This window comes from Chelonoidis abingdonii, chromosome 16 (assembly GCF_003597395.2).
Source record: "Chelonoidis abingdonii isolate Lonesome George chromosome 16, CheloAbing_2.0, whole genome shotgun sequence".
Taxonomy (NCBI): Eukaryota; Metazoa; Chordata; order Testudines; family Testudinidae; genus Chelonoidis; species Chelonoidis abingdonii.
In genome coordinates this window covers 5,110,369-5,124,745 of record NC_133784.1, presented here as the reverse complement: position 1 = coordinate 5,124,745, position 14,377 = coordinate 5,110,369, and the positions used below count along the sequence as shown (strand labels likewise).

At 54.4% G+C, this 14,377-nt stretch overlaps 1 protein-coding gene across 3 annotated transcripts in view; it reads left to right on the top strand.

Moving 5' to 3' along the window:
* POLL (DNA polymerase lambda) overlaps positions 1-13,189 on the top strand; it is a 23,624-nt gene extending 10,435 nt beyond the window's left edge. The window contains exons 1-8 of one of the 3 annotated variants that reach the window (XM_032795710.1): positions 2,084-2,252; positions 2,561-2,855; positions 3,517-3,679; positions 6,007-6,330; positions 7,010-7,183; positions 8,241-8,369; positions 11,057-11,225; positions 12,783-13,189. In XM_032795710.1, the coding sequence (XP_032651601.1) occupies positions 2,138-2,252; positions 2,561-2,855; positions 3,517-3,679; positions 6,007-6,330; positions 7,010-7,183; positions 8,241-8,369; positions 11,057-11,225; positions 12,783-12,817 (1,404 nt within the window). In that variant the 5' untranslated portion in view covers positions 2,084-2,137 and the 3' untranslated portion in view covers positions 12,818-13,189. Of the gene's footprint in view, positions 1-2,083; positions 2,253-2,560; positions 2,856-3,516; positions 3,680-6,006; positions 6,331-7,009; positions 7,184-8,240; positions 8,370-11,056; positions 11,226-11,751 lie in introns of those variants that run through there. The other 2 variants (XM_032795708.1, XM_075072920.1) reach the window with 2 other exon arrangements.
* Positions 13,190-14,377: the final 1,188 nt, after the last annotated feature.

Sequence of the window (14,377 nt, the reverse complement as noted above, 5' to 3'; positions counted from 1 at the left end):
AAAGGTAATTGAAGCAGATATTTATGAAGTCATTGGGAGGTGAACTATCTCCAATTCAGCAGGTTAATCATTAATATTTGGAGGATTTTCTTGCCATGCTGTATTAGGAGGAGAACATCACCAGACAGTTAAATTGTTTTATTTAACTAAAACAGCAACGTTAAGTATTCTGGATTTTTTTCTTCAACAGCAAATGTGTAATATTTTAACAAAGCAGGCATATGTCCCTCCCTTCTCACATTTATTTCCAGACTTCTTGTCCAGATCTATTCCACCCCACAACAGTCTTTTTGTTCATTGACCTTTTTGAAACTTTGCAGTTTTATACAGAGATAAGGGATTGACTCTGTACACAAATTTGCAGAGGGACAATAGGGTTGGGGTCTGTTATTTCTCACTTCTATATATTATTTATTTATTTTAAAACATTTTTGCTTTTAACAAGCATATTACTTCTGGAGACACAAATCCACAGTCTGGGAACTGCAAAACTAAGCATCTCTGATGGTATCTTCTAGACTGAGCACTGAGTCCCATTGAGTAGATAGAAAGATAAACCTAAATAATCGATACAGAAGCTCCTGGAACTCTATAAGATTGGGTCACTAATACATCAACTATTGGAACTCATTTACAAAACTTTTCTTAAACATGACATGAATATATTGTCTCATACTATAGAATTAGAATTTATAATCCCTATTCCATGATGAGATATCTTTGCACTATAATGAGCTATCTTAATTCAAACTATCTTTAGATAGGTTTTTTCCTCAAAAAGCATTTTATCAACAAAAATCTGATTTTTTTTTTAATTTTTAAATATAATTGATTTTTTTATCCACCCTGCTGGTTGCTTTTGAAATGTCTGCAGTGAGCTCTAGTGCACCCCAGCTCCTGCCCCCCAAATCACAGCACCTTGCCCTGAATTGCCTGGCTGGGATGCGGTGCAGTCCAGTCTGGGATCAGTGCAGCAACCCCACTTCTAGTATTCTTGGCCCATAATGATCTCTGGGTTATTGGATCTGTTTGCAACGTGGTGGAAATCTCTGAAGAGTCCAAGAGGATTTTACTTCAGGCCCCAGAATGTCATTTTTTTAAAGGACACGTCTGACAAAGTTTCATAGGAACAGAAATGTTTTCATGAATTAGAATTTTTAAAACGTACAGGTTCTTTTTCTTTCTTAAGTTAAATCTTCCCCTACAGTGTTGAAAACCAACTACAGGGTTGTGTTGGCCTTGTATGGACACTTAACTTGTGTTCCTGTTAGAACCAGACTGATTGTGGGTTTATTATATCTTGCAAGCCACGCAGGGTCGGGCTGCCTCAGTACCTGGATGAGCGATCTCTAAGCAAAACCCAGGTACTGAAGGAATTGGACCCTCTCAGAGCCCACAGAGAATCAAAGCACCAGCATAGTGCTAGTGGACCGTGGTGCCGGAGGGTTCTGGCTTTTGGATGGGATGAAAATGAAGGCCTTGATCACTTGTGGATGATCATTAAAGATCACAGTCGCGTAGAAATGTAGGGCTGGAAGGGACCTGGAAAGGCCGTGTAGTCCAGCCCCTGCCCTGAGGCAAGATCCGATGTTATTTTTAGGCTGTTAACTCTGGTGGTGTGACCAAATATGAATTCAGTTAATTACTTTATACCTTGCTAATTTTCACTTGCAGCTGAAGCGGGAGACTAGGTTCTCCTTCTTTTGCTGTCCTAGGTAGTGATGGTGTCTGAGTGTTAAACAGCTGCCACATCCCACCGCAGAGGTGGCTGCATTTCAGTGCTGGAGGAATCTGTTCCTTGGTCTAACCTGGGAAGTTGCTATAAGGTGATTACTATATGCAGAGCTGGTAGTGATGCCTGCAGTTAGTTATCTGACATGTTCCATTATAAGAACCTCTTTTCAGTGGCTTATAACTTTGCCAAACTGTAGCTGAAATCGTCCTTTACGGGTGTCTGCCTCAGGCTGAATATTTTTGGAAAGTTTCAGTAAAAACGATTCAGCCATTTCTGAGAAGTCAGGGAAACACGTTTGCCCACCTGGTGGCATTCTAAACAATTCTTGTCTTTATCTTTGGTATTCAGTGAGCGGAACATTAACTGCCTGCCCAGGGAGGGGACACCCTGTAGTGATAAGCCATGGAGCCCAGGGGAATCGTCAAAGCCTTTCCAAAGAGAAAGAAGATGAGGGATGACTCAGAGAGGAAGGTCCCTCCAAAGGTCCCGAAAGAGGAGGAAACGGGGAGCATTGAAGGTACATCCCACACCCATTCCACACAGTTTGTCAGACTCATGTCCCTGTTTATTAACTGCAGATATAGGGTGAGATCTTTCCTGAAGTACTGTCAGGTCATCTGGTGCCAAGCAACGCTGATATCGGGGGGTGGGGGTGGTAAAGAGGGGGTTGTGGCTAGGCAACTCTGTGCGTCAAGCCAGGGCACCCCGTGATCTCTGTCATCCTGGGGCCAGACACTCTGGCAGTCCCAGTAATGCCGTGCAAGGCGTGTAACCTGTTTGGTTTGGGAAGCTGTTCCCACGTGCCCTTGTGCCTCCTCTTTATAGAGTGGCTGAAGCCGATCACAGCCTACGTGCTGCCAGCGGGCATCGGGCAGGCCAGGACAGAGATCTTTCACACGCAGATTGCCCAGAAAGGGGGTCGCGTTCGCAGCCAGCTCTCCTCAGAGGTGACGCACATCATAGTGGCGGAAGACATGGACTGCGACCGGGCCTTTCGCCTCCTGAGACTGGCCAGGCTTCCCGCAGGGATCCAGCTGGTGAAGGCAGCCTGGCTGAGCTTGTGCATTAGAGAGCAGAAGCTGCTGGATACCACTGGGTACAGCATCTTCATCCCAGACAGGTATTCAGCCCCCACCTCCCCGCAGCAGATCTGCCCCTGCCTGAACTGGGATGAGATCTTGACCTTTTACCCAGAGACGTTTCATCCATGATGCCTTGCACCTCCCTTGCTAGTGGGGTCAATATCATTCTCATGTCACAGATGGGGAAACTGAGGCATAGAATGCCAAGGTGACACAATGAGTCCATAGCACAGCTGGGATTAGAACCCAAAAATCCTGGTTCTCAGTCACCTGCTCTAACGGCTAGACACATTCCCAATTCATTAGTGGTAACAAGGGCATGCTTCTAATATAACAATTAAATACCATTTCCTGCATATTGCAGATAGAAAGCAGAGAGCAGGATGGCAGTTAAGCCCAAGAACAGACTGGGAATGAACTAGTGGGGGGCTGCAGGTGAGGCCTGAGGCGTATCTGCAGAGCTGTGCAGGAGGAGCCCAGGGTTGGACTAGCAAGGGGTAGACGTGGCAGGTCAGTGAGGTGTGAAGGAACTGGGCATAGCCGGAGCAATGAATCTATAGCTTGGCTGAGCAAAGCTAACACTAGTGCTTTGCCCCATCTGCAAACAAGAGAGAGGATTTCCCAGCCTGGGGTTTGGGCTGCAAAGTCTTCGTGTTCCTTGCGTGTGAATCTGCTCAGCTCCATGTTGGCCCCTGGCAGGTACCTGGAGGAGGGGGATCTGCAGAAGGGGGAACAGCAGCTCTTGGGCAGTGAGACTGTCCAACCCCAGCCAGGGAAGGAAGCGCTGGAGCTGAAAGCTGAAGCACAGACAGGAGCCATATTGCCTCAGGGCCCAACCCAGGAGCAAAGCCTTCAAACCCAGGTCAGTGTCACCCCAAACACACGCTGCAGGTTGCTCTGTTGGCTCATGCTAGCCTAGCAAGGCTAATGAGTGTCAGTTTCTACCCCAGCCAAGAGGGCAGCGACAGTGTTTGGGGTTTTCAGTGATGTGCCACCAACAGGTTCAGTCTGTGGGTATTGCTTCTCTCTGCCTCTCCTGGATGGTAGAGGTGGGAAAACACCTTTTCAGTGTCTGTCCCTGCAGGACCATTCCCAGCCGAACAAGTCCCAGGGCTTTGGCCAAGCTAAGCCGGAAATCTCCAGTGTGTTTCCCCTGCGTCCTTGGGGAGACTTCAATAGCCTGAGCCTGCTAGGAAGCTCTCTCTGATACTTCATCCCATATTTTACCCTGACCCACCCTAACCAGTTCCCTGCTCCATGGGGTTACCCCTTCAGACACCCATACAGCTACAAGAGATCATGTTGCTTCCCAGCACCCAATCACTTGCACTCAGAATATACGTATCAGGTTGTTAGACTCCTTCCCTGTGAGTCAGTCTCAGAGCAAGGAAGCATGATCCAGTGGTTAGAGCGCTAGCCTGGGACTTGAGACGTGGTTCAGGTCTGTGCTCTGCCAGAGACTTCCCGTGTGACCTTGGGCGAGTCAGTTAGCCTCAGTTCCCCACAGTAGGGCCAAGAGTCCTGCCTCATGGAGTGATGAGGATAAATCCGTTATGGATTGCGAGGTGTCAGGTGCTAAAGTAATGGGGTTGGATAATCCCTCGCAGAGGCAGCCTCTCCAGACCTTGCTGTATCCTTTCCCCCTTTTCTGAATTTTCTCGTGTTTGTTGACACCTTTTTGGTAAGATGCTCTCCAGACTGGAACCCGGCATAGTCTTCCCAGGGCCACCTCGAGAGTGAGCTGCTGCTCTGCACTGTGGTGTGGTGTCTTCCCCCCGTTACCTTGGCCATGCGCTGGCACAGAACACCCGCCAGGACCTAACTTGCTGTCCACTGGTTCCCTCTTTGTTAAGGTTTCTCCCTCCTGGTCCCCTAGATATATTAGCTGGTATATTTACAGGCACGATCTCCTATGCCCACGTTTCCAATCTCTCCAGACCCCTTCCTAGCATTCCCCTCTCTTTACGTCGTAATCATCACTGTTAACGAACCCCACTATTAGGGGCAGTTGTAATAGAGGTAGGGATTCCATTGCAGGCCTCCTGCTTTGGGAGGAGTTTTATTATAGTGGTTTCTTGGCAGCATCTGCTGTGGTTGAGATTTGATTGCAGACTTGTAACTTTTTCATAAAGTTACCTTCTGTGATTAAACTTCCCAGGCCTGGTCTGTGCAGGAAAGCAGTCTTTTTAAGCGTTTGAGCAACATTTCTTGAGTCATCCTGAGGATTAGGTGAGGGGGAAAGAACACTTTAAAAAAAGTTCTAACCATTCTTTTAAGACACAAGTATAGCAGGAAAGGGTGAGGTTGGAATCTTAGCTTGGAAATAGCCTCATTTAGCATAGGCTCTTTTCTAGGTTTGGAAAAAATGTTTTTGATTTAAGACAATGATGAGCATTTGCACATCACACGATGACTAAGGCTACAAGTGTACACTTGAGAGGATGTGCGCTGTGCATTCAGGTGTGGCTAGTTAAGTTTGCACAGATTTATTTAAAGAACTTACAAGCCTTGTTGCCAACTCTGAGCTCCATACTTCATTCATTTTTTTTCCCTAGGAAATAAAATGCAAAAAACGGTGTTAGTGAAATATTGGGGTTGCAATTTACGTTTTCCCACTTCCTGGCTTTTTTGTCACTTAACGTTCCAACAGCAATGTCAACTCTACCACGCTGCATGGCATGAAATAGCCAGGAAGTGCAACGCAGCTGATGGATGATTTCTGAACGCTAACTTTTACATTGCCTGACTTTTTAACTGCGCAACTTCAGTAACACCGGCTTTTGCATCAATATGCACCATGTGCGTCTGTGCAGTACCACCGCCCTCCACTGACGGGCATGTGTCACTCTAGTGGCTGCAGCCAGTAGAGCATAAAAGCCATCCATTGCTGCTGCTATCTCATGTCTGTGGAGCCCCTTGCATCATAGTCACCTCAAAAGCCCTTTACACTCTGTGCACAAATCACTCCCCTGCTATGCAGCTGCTTCTTTCCCCTTTGCTTTAGGTGTGATTGGAGGTGGGAGTGTATACACAGCCATGGATCCTTAGAGAACACAGCCACTTCCCACTACTGTAACAGCACTTCAGCACACAACCGCCTTCCTGCCCCAGGGAACACTGGCGCCAGTGCCAAGGAAGTGTTTGAGAGAGACGAGCATTATTTCATTGCTGTTTTTCTGTCTCCCTAAGAGGGTCTCTGATGATGAAGGCAGCGAAGGGGAAGAGACCAACGTCACCCAGGGAGACCTGGAAGCACTAATTTCAGGATGTTGCCCGGACACCTCATCGGGGCCGTCCAGTGGCAGCTGTGCCCCAGTGCCCCCAGCTGCTGGCAAGTGGGTTTGTGCTCAGTCCTCTGACAACAAGAAAGAGAATCACAACTGGCATATCACAGAGAAGCTGGAAGTGCTAGGAAAAGCCTACACCGTCCAGGGGGACAAGTGGAGGGCTCTGGGCTACTCCAAAGCCATCAGTGCACTCAAGAGCTACCACAAACCAGTCACCTCTTACCAGGTAACCAGAAACCCACTATCCTGCGAGCAGGGTGAAATCGGCAGGAGAGCTGGGAATAGGGACAAGTCCTAACTCTCAGTCCTGGGCCTTAATCACAAGGCTGCCTGGTCCTCTCTCCAGATGTGCAGTTCTCTGGAGTTGGTCCCTGCCATAGGAGGCTGTGGACGTGAGCAGTGCAGTCAGCCTGAATATGTTTCGTTGAGCATGAGTGGTATTTTTGAGTCTTCAAGCTGGAGTAAGCAGATAGCAAGGGGACTGGAGCCTTGAGCTTCCGCTGGTGGGCCCAGCTCTGGAATAATTCCCTTCCTGCCTCATTCAGTTAGCAGCAGCGCAGGGAAGGGCCTTTCTCCTTCTGCTGAAGCCTCAGCTACTGGCCAGTGGCAGAGCAGGATGCATGTCTGAGGTGCTGATGCAATTGCTACATTCGCGGCTGCCAATGTGTCTGATCAATGTTATACGGATACACTGTGTCCATGAAGTGACAATTAGTCAGCCTGCCAGTAAACTGGCCGAGAGGTGTGCAGGGCCCATGCCCTGCTGTTCCGGTGCTGTCACCCACTGCTTGAGGGCTAACCTGGCTCGGAGGTGTGAACCAGCCCCCTGGGCTTTCCCGTCTCTGAGCCCTGGGCAGTTCAGTAGCTTGCCCGTTAGCTGGCTGCTCCTTTGCGTTTGCCTTTAGGAAGCCTGTAAGATTCCTGGGATCGGGAAGCGGATGGCGGAGAAGATCCTGGAGATCTTGGAGAGCGGCCACCTGCGGAAGCTGGACCACATCAGCGAGAGCGTGGCAGTGTTGGAGGTCTTCTCCAACATCTGGGGAGCAGGAGTCAAGAGAGCCCAGCTGTGGTACCAACAGGTCATTGTCATTGTCTCCCCCTTCCCAATGAAGTGTGTGCGCTCTCAGATACCGTGAGCAAAGAAGGCCTGTTGGACCATAGCAGACACTCCCTCCTGCTATTCCTCTGCCCATGGTGCTCAGCTGGCAGGATTTGACCTGCCTGCGGTGTTTTAGCATGGCTGCTAAGAACTGTCTCTTCGCAAGCAGAGGATTCCCCTCTTATGTCTGTCACCCCAAGATCAGCCCCTCGAAACACCCTAAGCACACGGCTGCTGCTTAAATCCTGTCCAAGCAGCACTGGGTGCAAAATACAACAGCCAGCATGCTAAACAGTGTCTCTGGCTAGGAGCACTTGACCTCAGGCTCTGTGAACTGCACTGGCTGCCTGGGTGTTTCCGGTGGGTTGAAGGTGTTGGACTGCATGCGTGTGAGACCCCTCTCCCTAGACTGTACTGCCACAGCTGAGATCGTAGGAGGTGCCCAAGCAGGAGCCCCCCATTTTAAAAGCTGGGGCTGATGGCAGGACATTCTCAGGGAAGGGCTTGTGGCCTTGAAATTCACCACTCCAGTCTGGTTTGCCAGAGCCTGGATTTGCTGGCCATCAGGGCAGGTACCAAAGTCAGTGTGTGGGGAGGGTTGGGAGTGATAAGACTTTATGGGACAGCTGTGAGAAGCTGTCAGTTCTGTGGCTTGGCTGCCCTGTGAATGTTTTATCGGGGTGGGGGTCTAGAACCTAGGTGAGGCCTGCGAGAGGCCGCCTGGGGTGTTTCATGTTGGAATCAAACAGGCTTGATCTGAGTGCTAGATTGGCACCCACATCACAGGCTGGCCTGTGGCAACGCTGTACTGACGTCGTCGTGACATCTAAGCCACATGCCTAATGGTCCTGTGAACACTGGAGTCCCCATGGGCTGGGGGAGCCGTACAAATAGGGTCGCTTCCCTGGGTAAGGTCTGGGCCCAGCAGCTTTGGTCGCCTGAGCCGTGACACCCCTAGACCCGTGCTGGGGGCACTGGAGGAGCGAAGTCTCTGCAGTGATCCCTCTGTCTGAATGTCTCCATGTACTCTGGGGCAGGGCTTCCGGACCCTGGACGATATCCGCACCAAGGCTCCTCTGACCAGCCAGCAGGCTGTAGGGTTGAAGCACTACGAAGACTTCCTGGAGCGTATGCCGCGAGAGGAGGCTGCAGAAATAGAACAGACTGTAAGTAGCCCAGCCCAGGGAATCACAGGCAGGGGGCTGACATCCAAAGGTTCCCACGCTCTTGGGCCTGCAGAGCTGGGCTCTCTCGGGGAGGTTCCCAGCCTGTCCCCAAGCAGAGCTCGGACTCTGGGTCCCAAGCCGGGCGAAGATGCAGGGGCAGCAATGAAAATAAAAAGACAAACGAAAAGGGACCCAGACTAATTTTGAGTCTTCGAGAAGTTCATTTTGTGTGTCCAGCAGCAGATACCCTGCCCTGCTCAGAGGAGCTGCCAAGGGCTGAGTTGTTAACTGACTTCAGTCTGAGGATCTCAAAGTTCCTGGCCCTCCGCCCCCTGAGCATCCCCCATCACCCTCTTCCCGGCTTAGTGCAGATGCAGACCCGAGGCACAGAGCAGTTCAGTGTCGTGCCCCAGGCTTTTCGATTTGCAGCAGGGCTGGGTTCTGCCTGGTGCTGAGCACAGGCCAGCTGGAATCTGGTTTTCCTCCGTGGAGCAATGGGAGCTGGGAACGTTCCCTGCCATGGTGATTTAGACAGCAGCAGCCCTGGGCTATGGGTGCTGGGTTTGTGATTCAAAGGGATCTCTGTGGTTGAAATCCCTGGCACTGGTAATCCAGGATGGCAGGAGGGGTGAGAGCTAGTGAACAGGGCCGGGTGTGTGTGTACAGGTCTGTCCCTGGCACTGATCCCTGCTGTAACTTACGAATGGGGCAGTTTGCACATTACCCTCCAGGACTGGGAATAGTCTCCAGTGCCTGTTCTCTGTTGCTGATCTCCCACGGAACCAGCTGCTGTCACCCAGGTCCTCCTGAGCCACGCAAACCATTGTGCCCACTCCTTGGCACTTCTTCTGCAAAGGCTTCTGGGAACGCCTCATGGGGGCAGCCATTGCTGGTCATCAGGCCGGGGTCAGCATCGTTGGATGAAAAGTCCCCCTATGAGGGAAACGGGCTGTATCTGCCCCTCCCCGACCCCCCAGAACGTTACTCTGCATCAAGGCCTTGCCTCGTCTTTGCTGCCTGGACACTGGCTCAGCCCGGGAGCGCCTTGAATTCGCCGTGTGCCCCCGCGCTATCAGAGAGCTGGGGGAGGGTTCTCTCTGTCATTGCTCCCTCCTGCTCTGTGATCACCATGGAAGCAGCGGCCAGTGCAATGCTGTCACTCGGCCACGGGGCCTGGCTGCGAAGAATGCGCCCCTGCCGGCGCTGCCATCCCCACTGCGGGATTAGAGCTATTTCAGGAGCCAGACGCCTCTTTCCCAGGCCCGCTCGGGTGTAGCGTTGGCCCTTAGGGAGGAGGGGTGGGGCTATTGTTGGTTTGAGGGGATTACTTGTCTCCTCCCCCACCTGGGGTCTGGCCCCCAGGAGAATGACGGGATTAGCCACCATCCGTGCTGCCTCTCACACCAAGATCTGAGGAGCTTTCAGACTCCAGCCGGGGCTTGTAGTTCTCTAGAAATCTTTATTTGAGGCAAGAAAGGGAGCAGGGGAGGGGTCAATCTGCATGAGAAAAGCTGCCTGGCTTCTCAGAGCACCTCTGGGGCAAAGGTTAATGGGTTTCTCTCTCCCTAATGAAGGATGATCCTGGAGAATGACTCAGTTGAGATTGACACCCCCCTTTGAGCCCCAGCCTGCTTTCCCTGCCATTGTGTCCTGGCCAGGCTGGGATTGTCTCTGAGCTGGGGCAGAGGAAGGAGCTGGGGTTAGGATGATTTGTGGCTGTCAGTGTGATTGGCACTGGAATAGCCCTTCCCAGGGCTCCAGCATTTCAGGAATGAAGCCATCAGAACTGGCTGGCTCGCACTGCCCCTGCGGAATAGCTGCTGGGTTCCACCCCAGAGGTGGCTGCATTTCAGCGCACAGGCAAGGCAAAGCAATCGTAAGGCTCTCTGGGATCCCTTGGGATGGAAGGCCCTCTAGTTACCCATGTCTGGATGTACATAAGTGGCACTTTAATGGCAAACGTGTCTAATATCGTTAGACTGCCCATTTTGCCAAGCCAGAGACCCATTCTTCTAGAGCCCTGTTGGGTAGGGCCCAGGCTGTGCATGTGACTAGCAGGCCTGGGGAGGAAGGTGCGTTAAAGCTACACCTGCAGCACAGCAGTTTGGTGAGAAGCCCCACTGGGCGTTCAGGCCTTTGGCCTGTTTCTGGGCCTTGTCTCTTTCCTGGTCATTTATCACGTAGCCAGAGGCTGGGGCTGTCCCTTGGGCAGTGATTGCTTCTCTAGCCGGCCGCCTGTGAGCTGCTGCTGAGCTCTGCCTGCTCTCCAGAGCTTTGGTTCAGTGCAGACCTGCAGGAGCAGAGCCAGCCAGCCACGGGGCAATGGGTGGAAGCCGAGCTGAAAGCTGCTGCCGCTCCACCAATTATCTGTAGGCTTATGGGGTCCCCATCACCTGGACCCTGCCTTTGCTTCCCCACTCTCTGTGCAGTCACTGTTGAGATCCCCCAGGAGCTCTGCTCCAGCCCAGGCCCCCTCAGAGGGGTTGGCAGCACAAACTCAGACTCACTGCGACCGCCCCGTGACTGCAGGCCAGGGTTTCTCAGCTGTTTTTGGGTCTACCTTCACAGCAGCTCCCAGCTCCTTAAATGGCCCAGTGTGGAGGCAGGTGGTGCTGTTTGTGTGGGGGCACCCTGGAGACTGGGCCAGGGCATTAGGAGACGAGTGCTGATCCTGACTCTTCCCCAAGGTGCGAGAAGCAGCCTGGTCCCTGAACCCCGGGCTGGTGTGTGTGGCATGCGGCTCGTACCGACGGGGGAAGGCCACCTGCGGTGATGTGGACGTCCTGGTTACCCACCCTGACGGGCAGTCTCACCGCGGCATCTTTGGCAAGCTGCTTGACAGCCTCCGGCGGAGCGGTACGTGGGGGCTTGCAGCTGAGTGGCTGGCTGGTGCTTGCCACAATGGGAGGCGAAGGGGTTTGTGTCAGTGCGAGCAGCCGGCGCGACATTTGCCCTGCCTGAATCCAGGAAGGTCTGTTGCCTTGGGGGTCAGGGGGACTTTCCCTGTGGGTGGGTGCCCCATAGTACCTGCTGCAGGGGTCTTCCTTGGCAGCATCTGGTCCTGGCCCCTGTCTGAACCAGGCTGGGCTCAATGGACTCACTCGGGGGGCCTGGGATGGAGCTCGGGAAGCTGGCTGGGTTGGTGCTGTGACAGGGGCGGCTCCCAACAGGATCCTCGTTCAAAGGCGGTCAAGCGTTGGTGCTGCTGGCACAATGGTGCGGCTTGGCGAGTGCTCCCGCTGCACCCTGAGGCAGTGCACAGGTGCCCCCTTTCGGAGGTGCCCAGGGACCCGTGCGGTGGATTATGGGATGCTTCAGCAGGAGCCAGGAAGGAGGGTGGGGTCACAGCCCGGACCCTCCTCTCACGCTGCTCCTTTGGCAGGTTTCCTCACCGATGACCTGGTGATCCAAGAAGACAGCGGCAACCAGAAGAAGTACCTGGGTGTGTGCCGGCTGCCCGGGCCAGGCCGGCGCCACCGGCGCCTCGACATCATCGTGGCGCCCCACGCCGAGTTCGCCTGTGCCCTCCTGTACTTCACCGGCTCGGCCTACTTCAACTGCTCCATGCGAGCACTGGCCAAGACCAGGGGCATGAGCCTGTCGGAGCACGCGCTCCACACGGCCGTGGTGCGCGCCCCCGGCGGCCGCAAGGTGGGGCCTGGCCTCGTCCTGCCCACCCCCACTGAGAGAGACGTCTTCACGCTGCTGGGGCTGGCCTACCGGGAGCCCACCGAGCGGGACTGGTGATGGGGGGTGGGGGCAGCCCTTTCCTTCCCTTCCTGCCCTCCAGGGTGTCCTCGGGGGAGCCACCCCGCAGGCCCCAGTGCCCTGGTGGGGTAGGGGGTTCCCTGTCAGACACTGAAGGGGGGCACTCCTTCATCTCCTCTCGTCCGGGCTGCTCTGAGCTGGCCTGGATGGACAGTGGCTGCTGTTGCTGCTAGTGGCACTTTGTGACTGTCCAGCCAGGCCTGGGAGTTGGGGTAGCACCAGCTCTGGAATGTAGTTCGGTAGCCTGCTGGGATCCCTGGGGATGGGGATGGTGGCACCTCCGATCCCAGGAGCTCTGTAGTTACACATCAGCAGACGTAGCTTCGCATCAGAGCTGCACAAACCCGCTCTCCATCCCTGTGCATCCCCGGGAGCTGCTATTCTGTGGTGCTGGGGCAGGCACCCCAGTCTGACGCCGTACAGACAACGCTGCGGGGACAGGGCTGTTCCGAGCTGTCAGGTGAATTCAGTTCTGCGGTCCCCGCGGGGTAACTACCCGCGAGCTCGCCAGGCTTCACAGCGTGGGCATGTGCCTTCCTCCCGTATGGCGGCTCTCTCCTCCCACTCCTGCTTGCTCCAGTGCCTCGCTCTGATGATGCAGACGGACGCTGGTCTGTGAACCACTCGCTGGTTTCTCTCCAGCAGCGCCCGAAGAATCGGCGTGGACAGAAGGCGACTGAGCGACAATGCTGCTTTGCAGGCGCTGGGCACTAACCCAGACATTCACACCAGCTTCCAGCTGGGCTCTTGGTACAGCTGCTGGCTCCTGCCCCTCAGCCGGGGGCCTGCTCCCACCCACAGTGATCGGTGCCCCTTTGCTGAAGATCCAGAATGGGGCTGCAAGTGGAATGCGAGGCCAGAAGGAGCCACTGTGATCCTCTAGTCTGACCTCCTGCGTGGCAGGCCAGAAACCTGCCCCCAGATCCCCCTGGCACAGCGCTGTGGAGAACACAGCCCGGCTTGACTTAGACTCCATGGTGGAGAATCCGTCACGACCCTGGGAAATGGAGTTCCTGGAAGGGAAGTACAATAAAATCCACCCGCTCTTCTCCGCTTCTGGTGTCCGAAAGTTCATTCTGTTCTGGTCTGGCCAGGTTCTCATCCCACCTGGCGTGAGGCACCTGGGCTTTCTCAGGCTGTGTCCAGAGCCCTTTCTACAGAACCCAGAGCGTCAGCTCTCGTCTGCTTCTGCTCAGTCACCTCCTGCCTCAGCCCTTCGCAGGCCGGGGGGCTCGGGCCCCTCTTGCCAATGTTGGGCTGTAGGGGTGGGAGGCAAGGGGACTGGGGTCAGTGCCCTGTCACTTGTAGGTTACTGATTCCAGCCTGCCCCATCCCCTGGCCAGGGCAGAGGGAGTCCTTGTGTCCTGGTTAACTGGCGGCCACGTGGCTGTGGTTTGGGGCAGGCTGAGCCGAGTGTGACGCGGAGCAGACAGGAAGGCATCACAGCTGCCCTGACTCCGGGCCAGGCCCCTCCGTCCTGCAATGGCTGGAGCTGAGAACTGGGGGCCTGCGAGGGCGGGTGGAACTGCTGAGTGAGTCTCTCTTGGCCAAGCGACGGCAGAGGACAGAGGAGCATCCGTGTGTTTGAAAGGAGCAAGGATGGAGGAGGACCGCTGAGGGGCTCCAGGGGTGTAGCCAGGGGGAGGGAGGGGGTGGAAAGAGGAAGGAGAAATGGGCTAACCAGCAAGATCAGCTTCCCCGCCCCAGTGAGATCTGGGCTGTGGAGACCCGGCCCTTGGGGGACGTGAGATTAGACAGGACAAGGCCCTGGGCAGTGCCCTCTCCACTCACTCTGTCCCATCTAACGGCACCTCCAGGCCCTGCTCGCTGTGAGAACGCCCCTCTGCAGCGCTGGGCAGACCCATGGGCAGTGGGGACGGGGCAAGTTCCCACTCCACCTGCCCTGGACTTTGCACCCGTGAGCTATTCGCTGGCTGGGAATGTGAGATGGGGCCGCCACGCCCCCCCCCCCCCCCCGGTCAGTCCCTCTGCAGCAGGGACCAGAGCCACAATTCACACCCAAGTGCCAGCCAGAGGCTGCAGCTCATCAAAGAGCCTGGCCTGGAGTTCCAAGGGCTTTTACGAGCGGCCGACAAAAGGCAGAGAAGCCCAGGTGTGTGATGGAGCTGGGGTGATGCTGCTGCTCTTACAGCAGCCAGAGCTTGATGGGGGCCACTTCTCCCAGCCCTCAGAAGGAGCCTGGAGGCTCCTGCCCCCCACAGTCCAGCCCCTTTGTCATG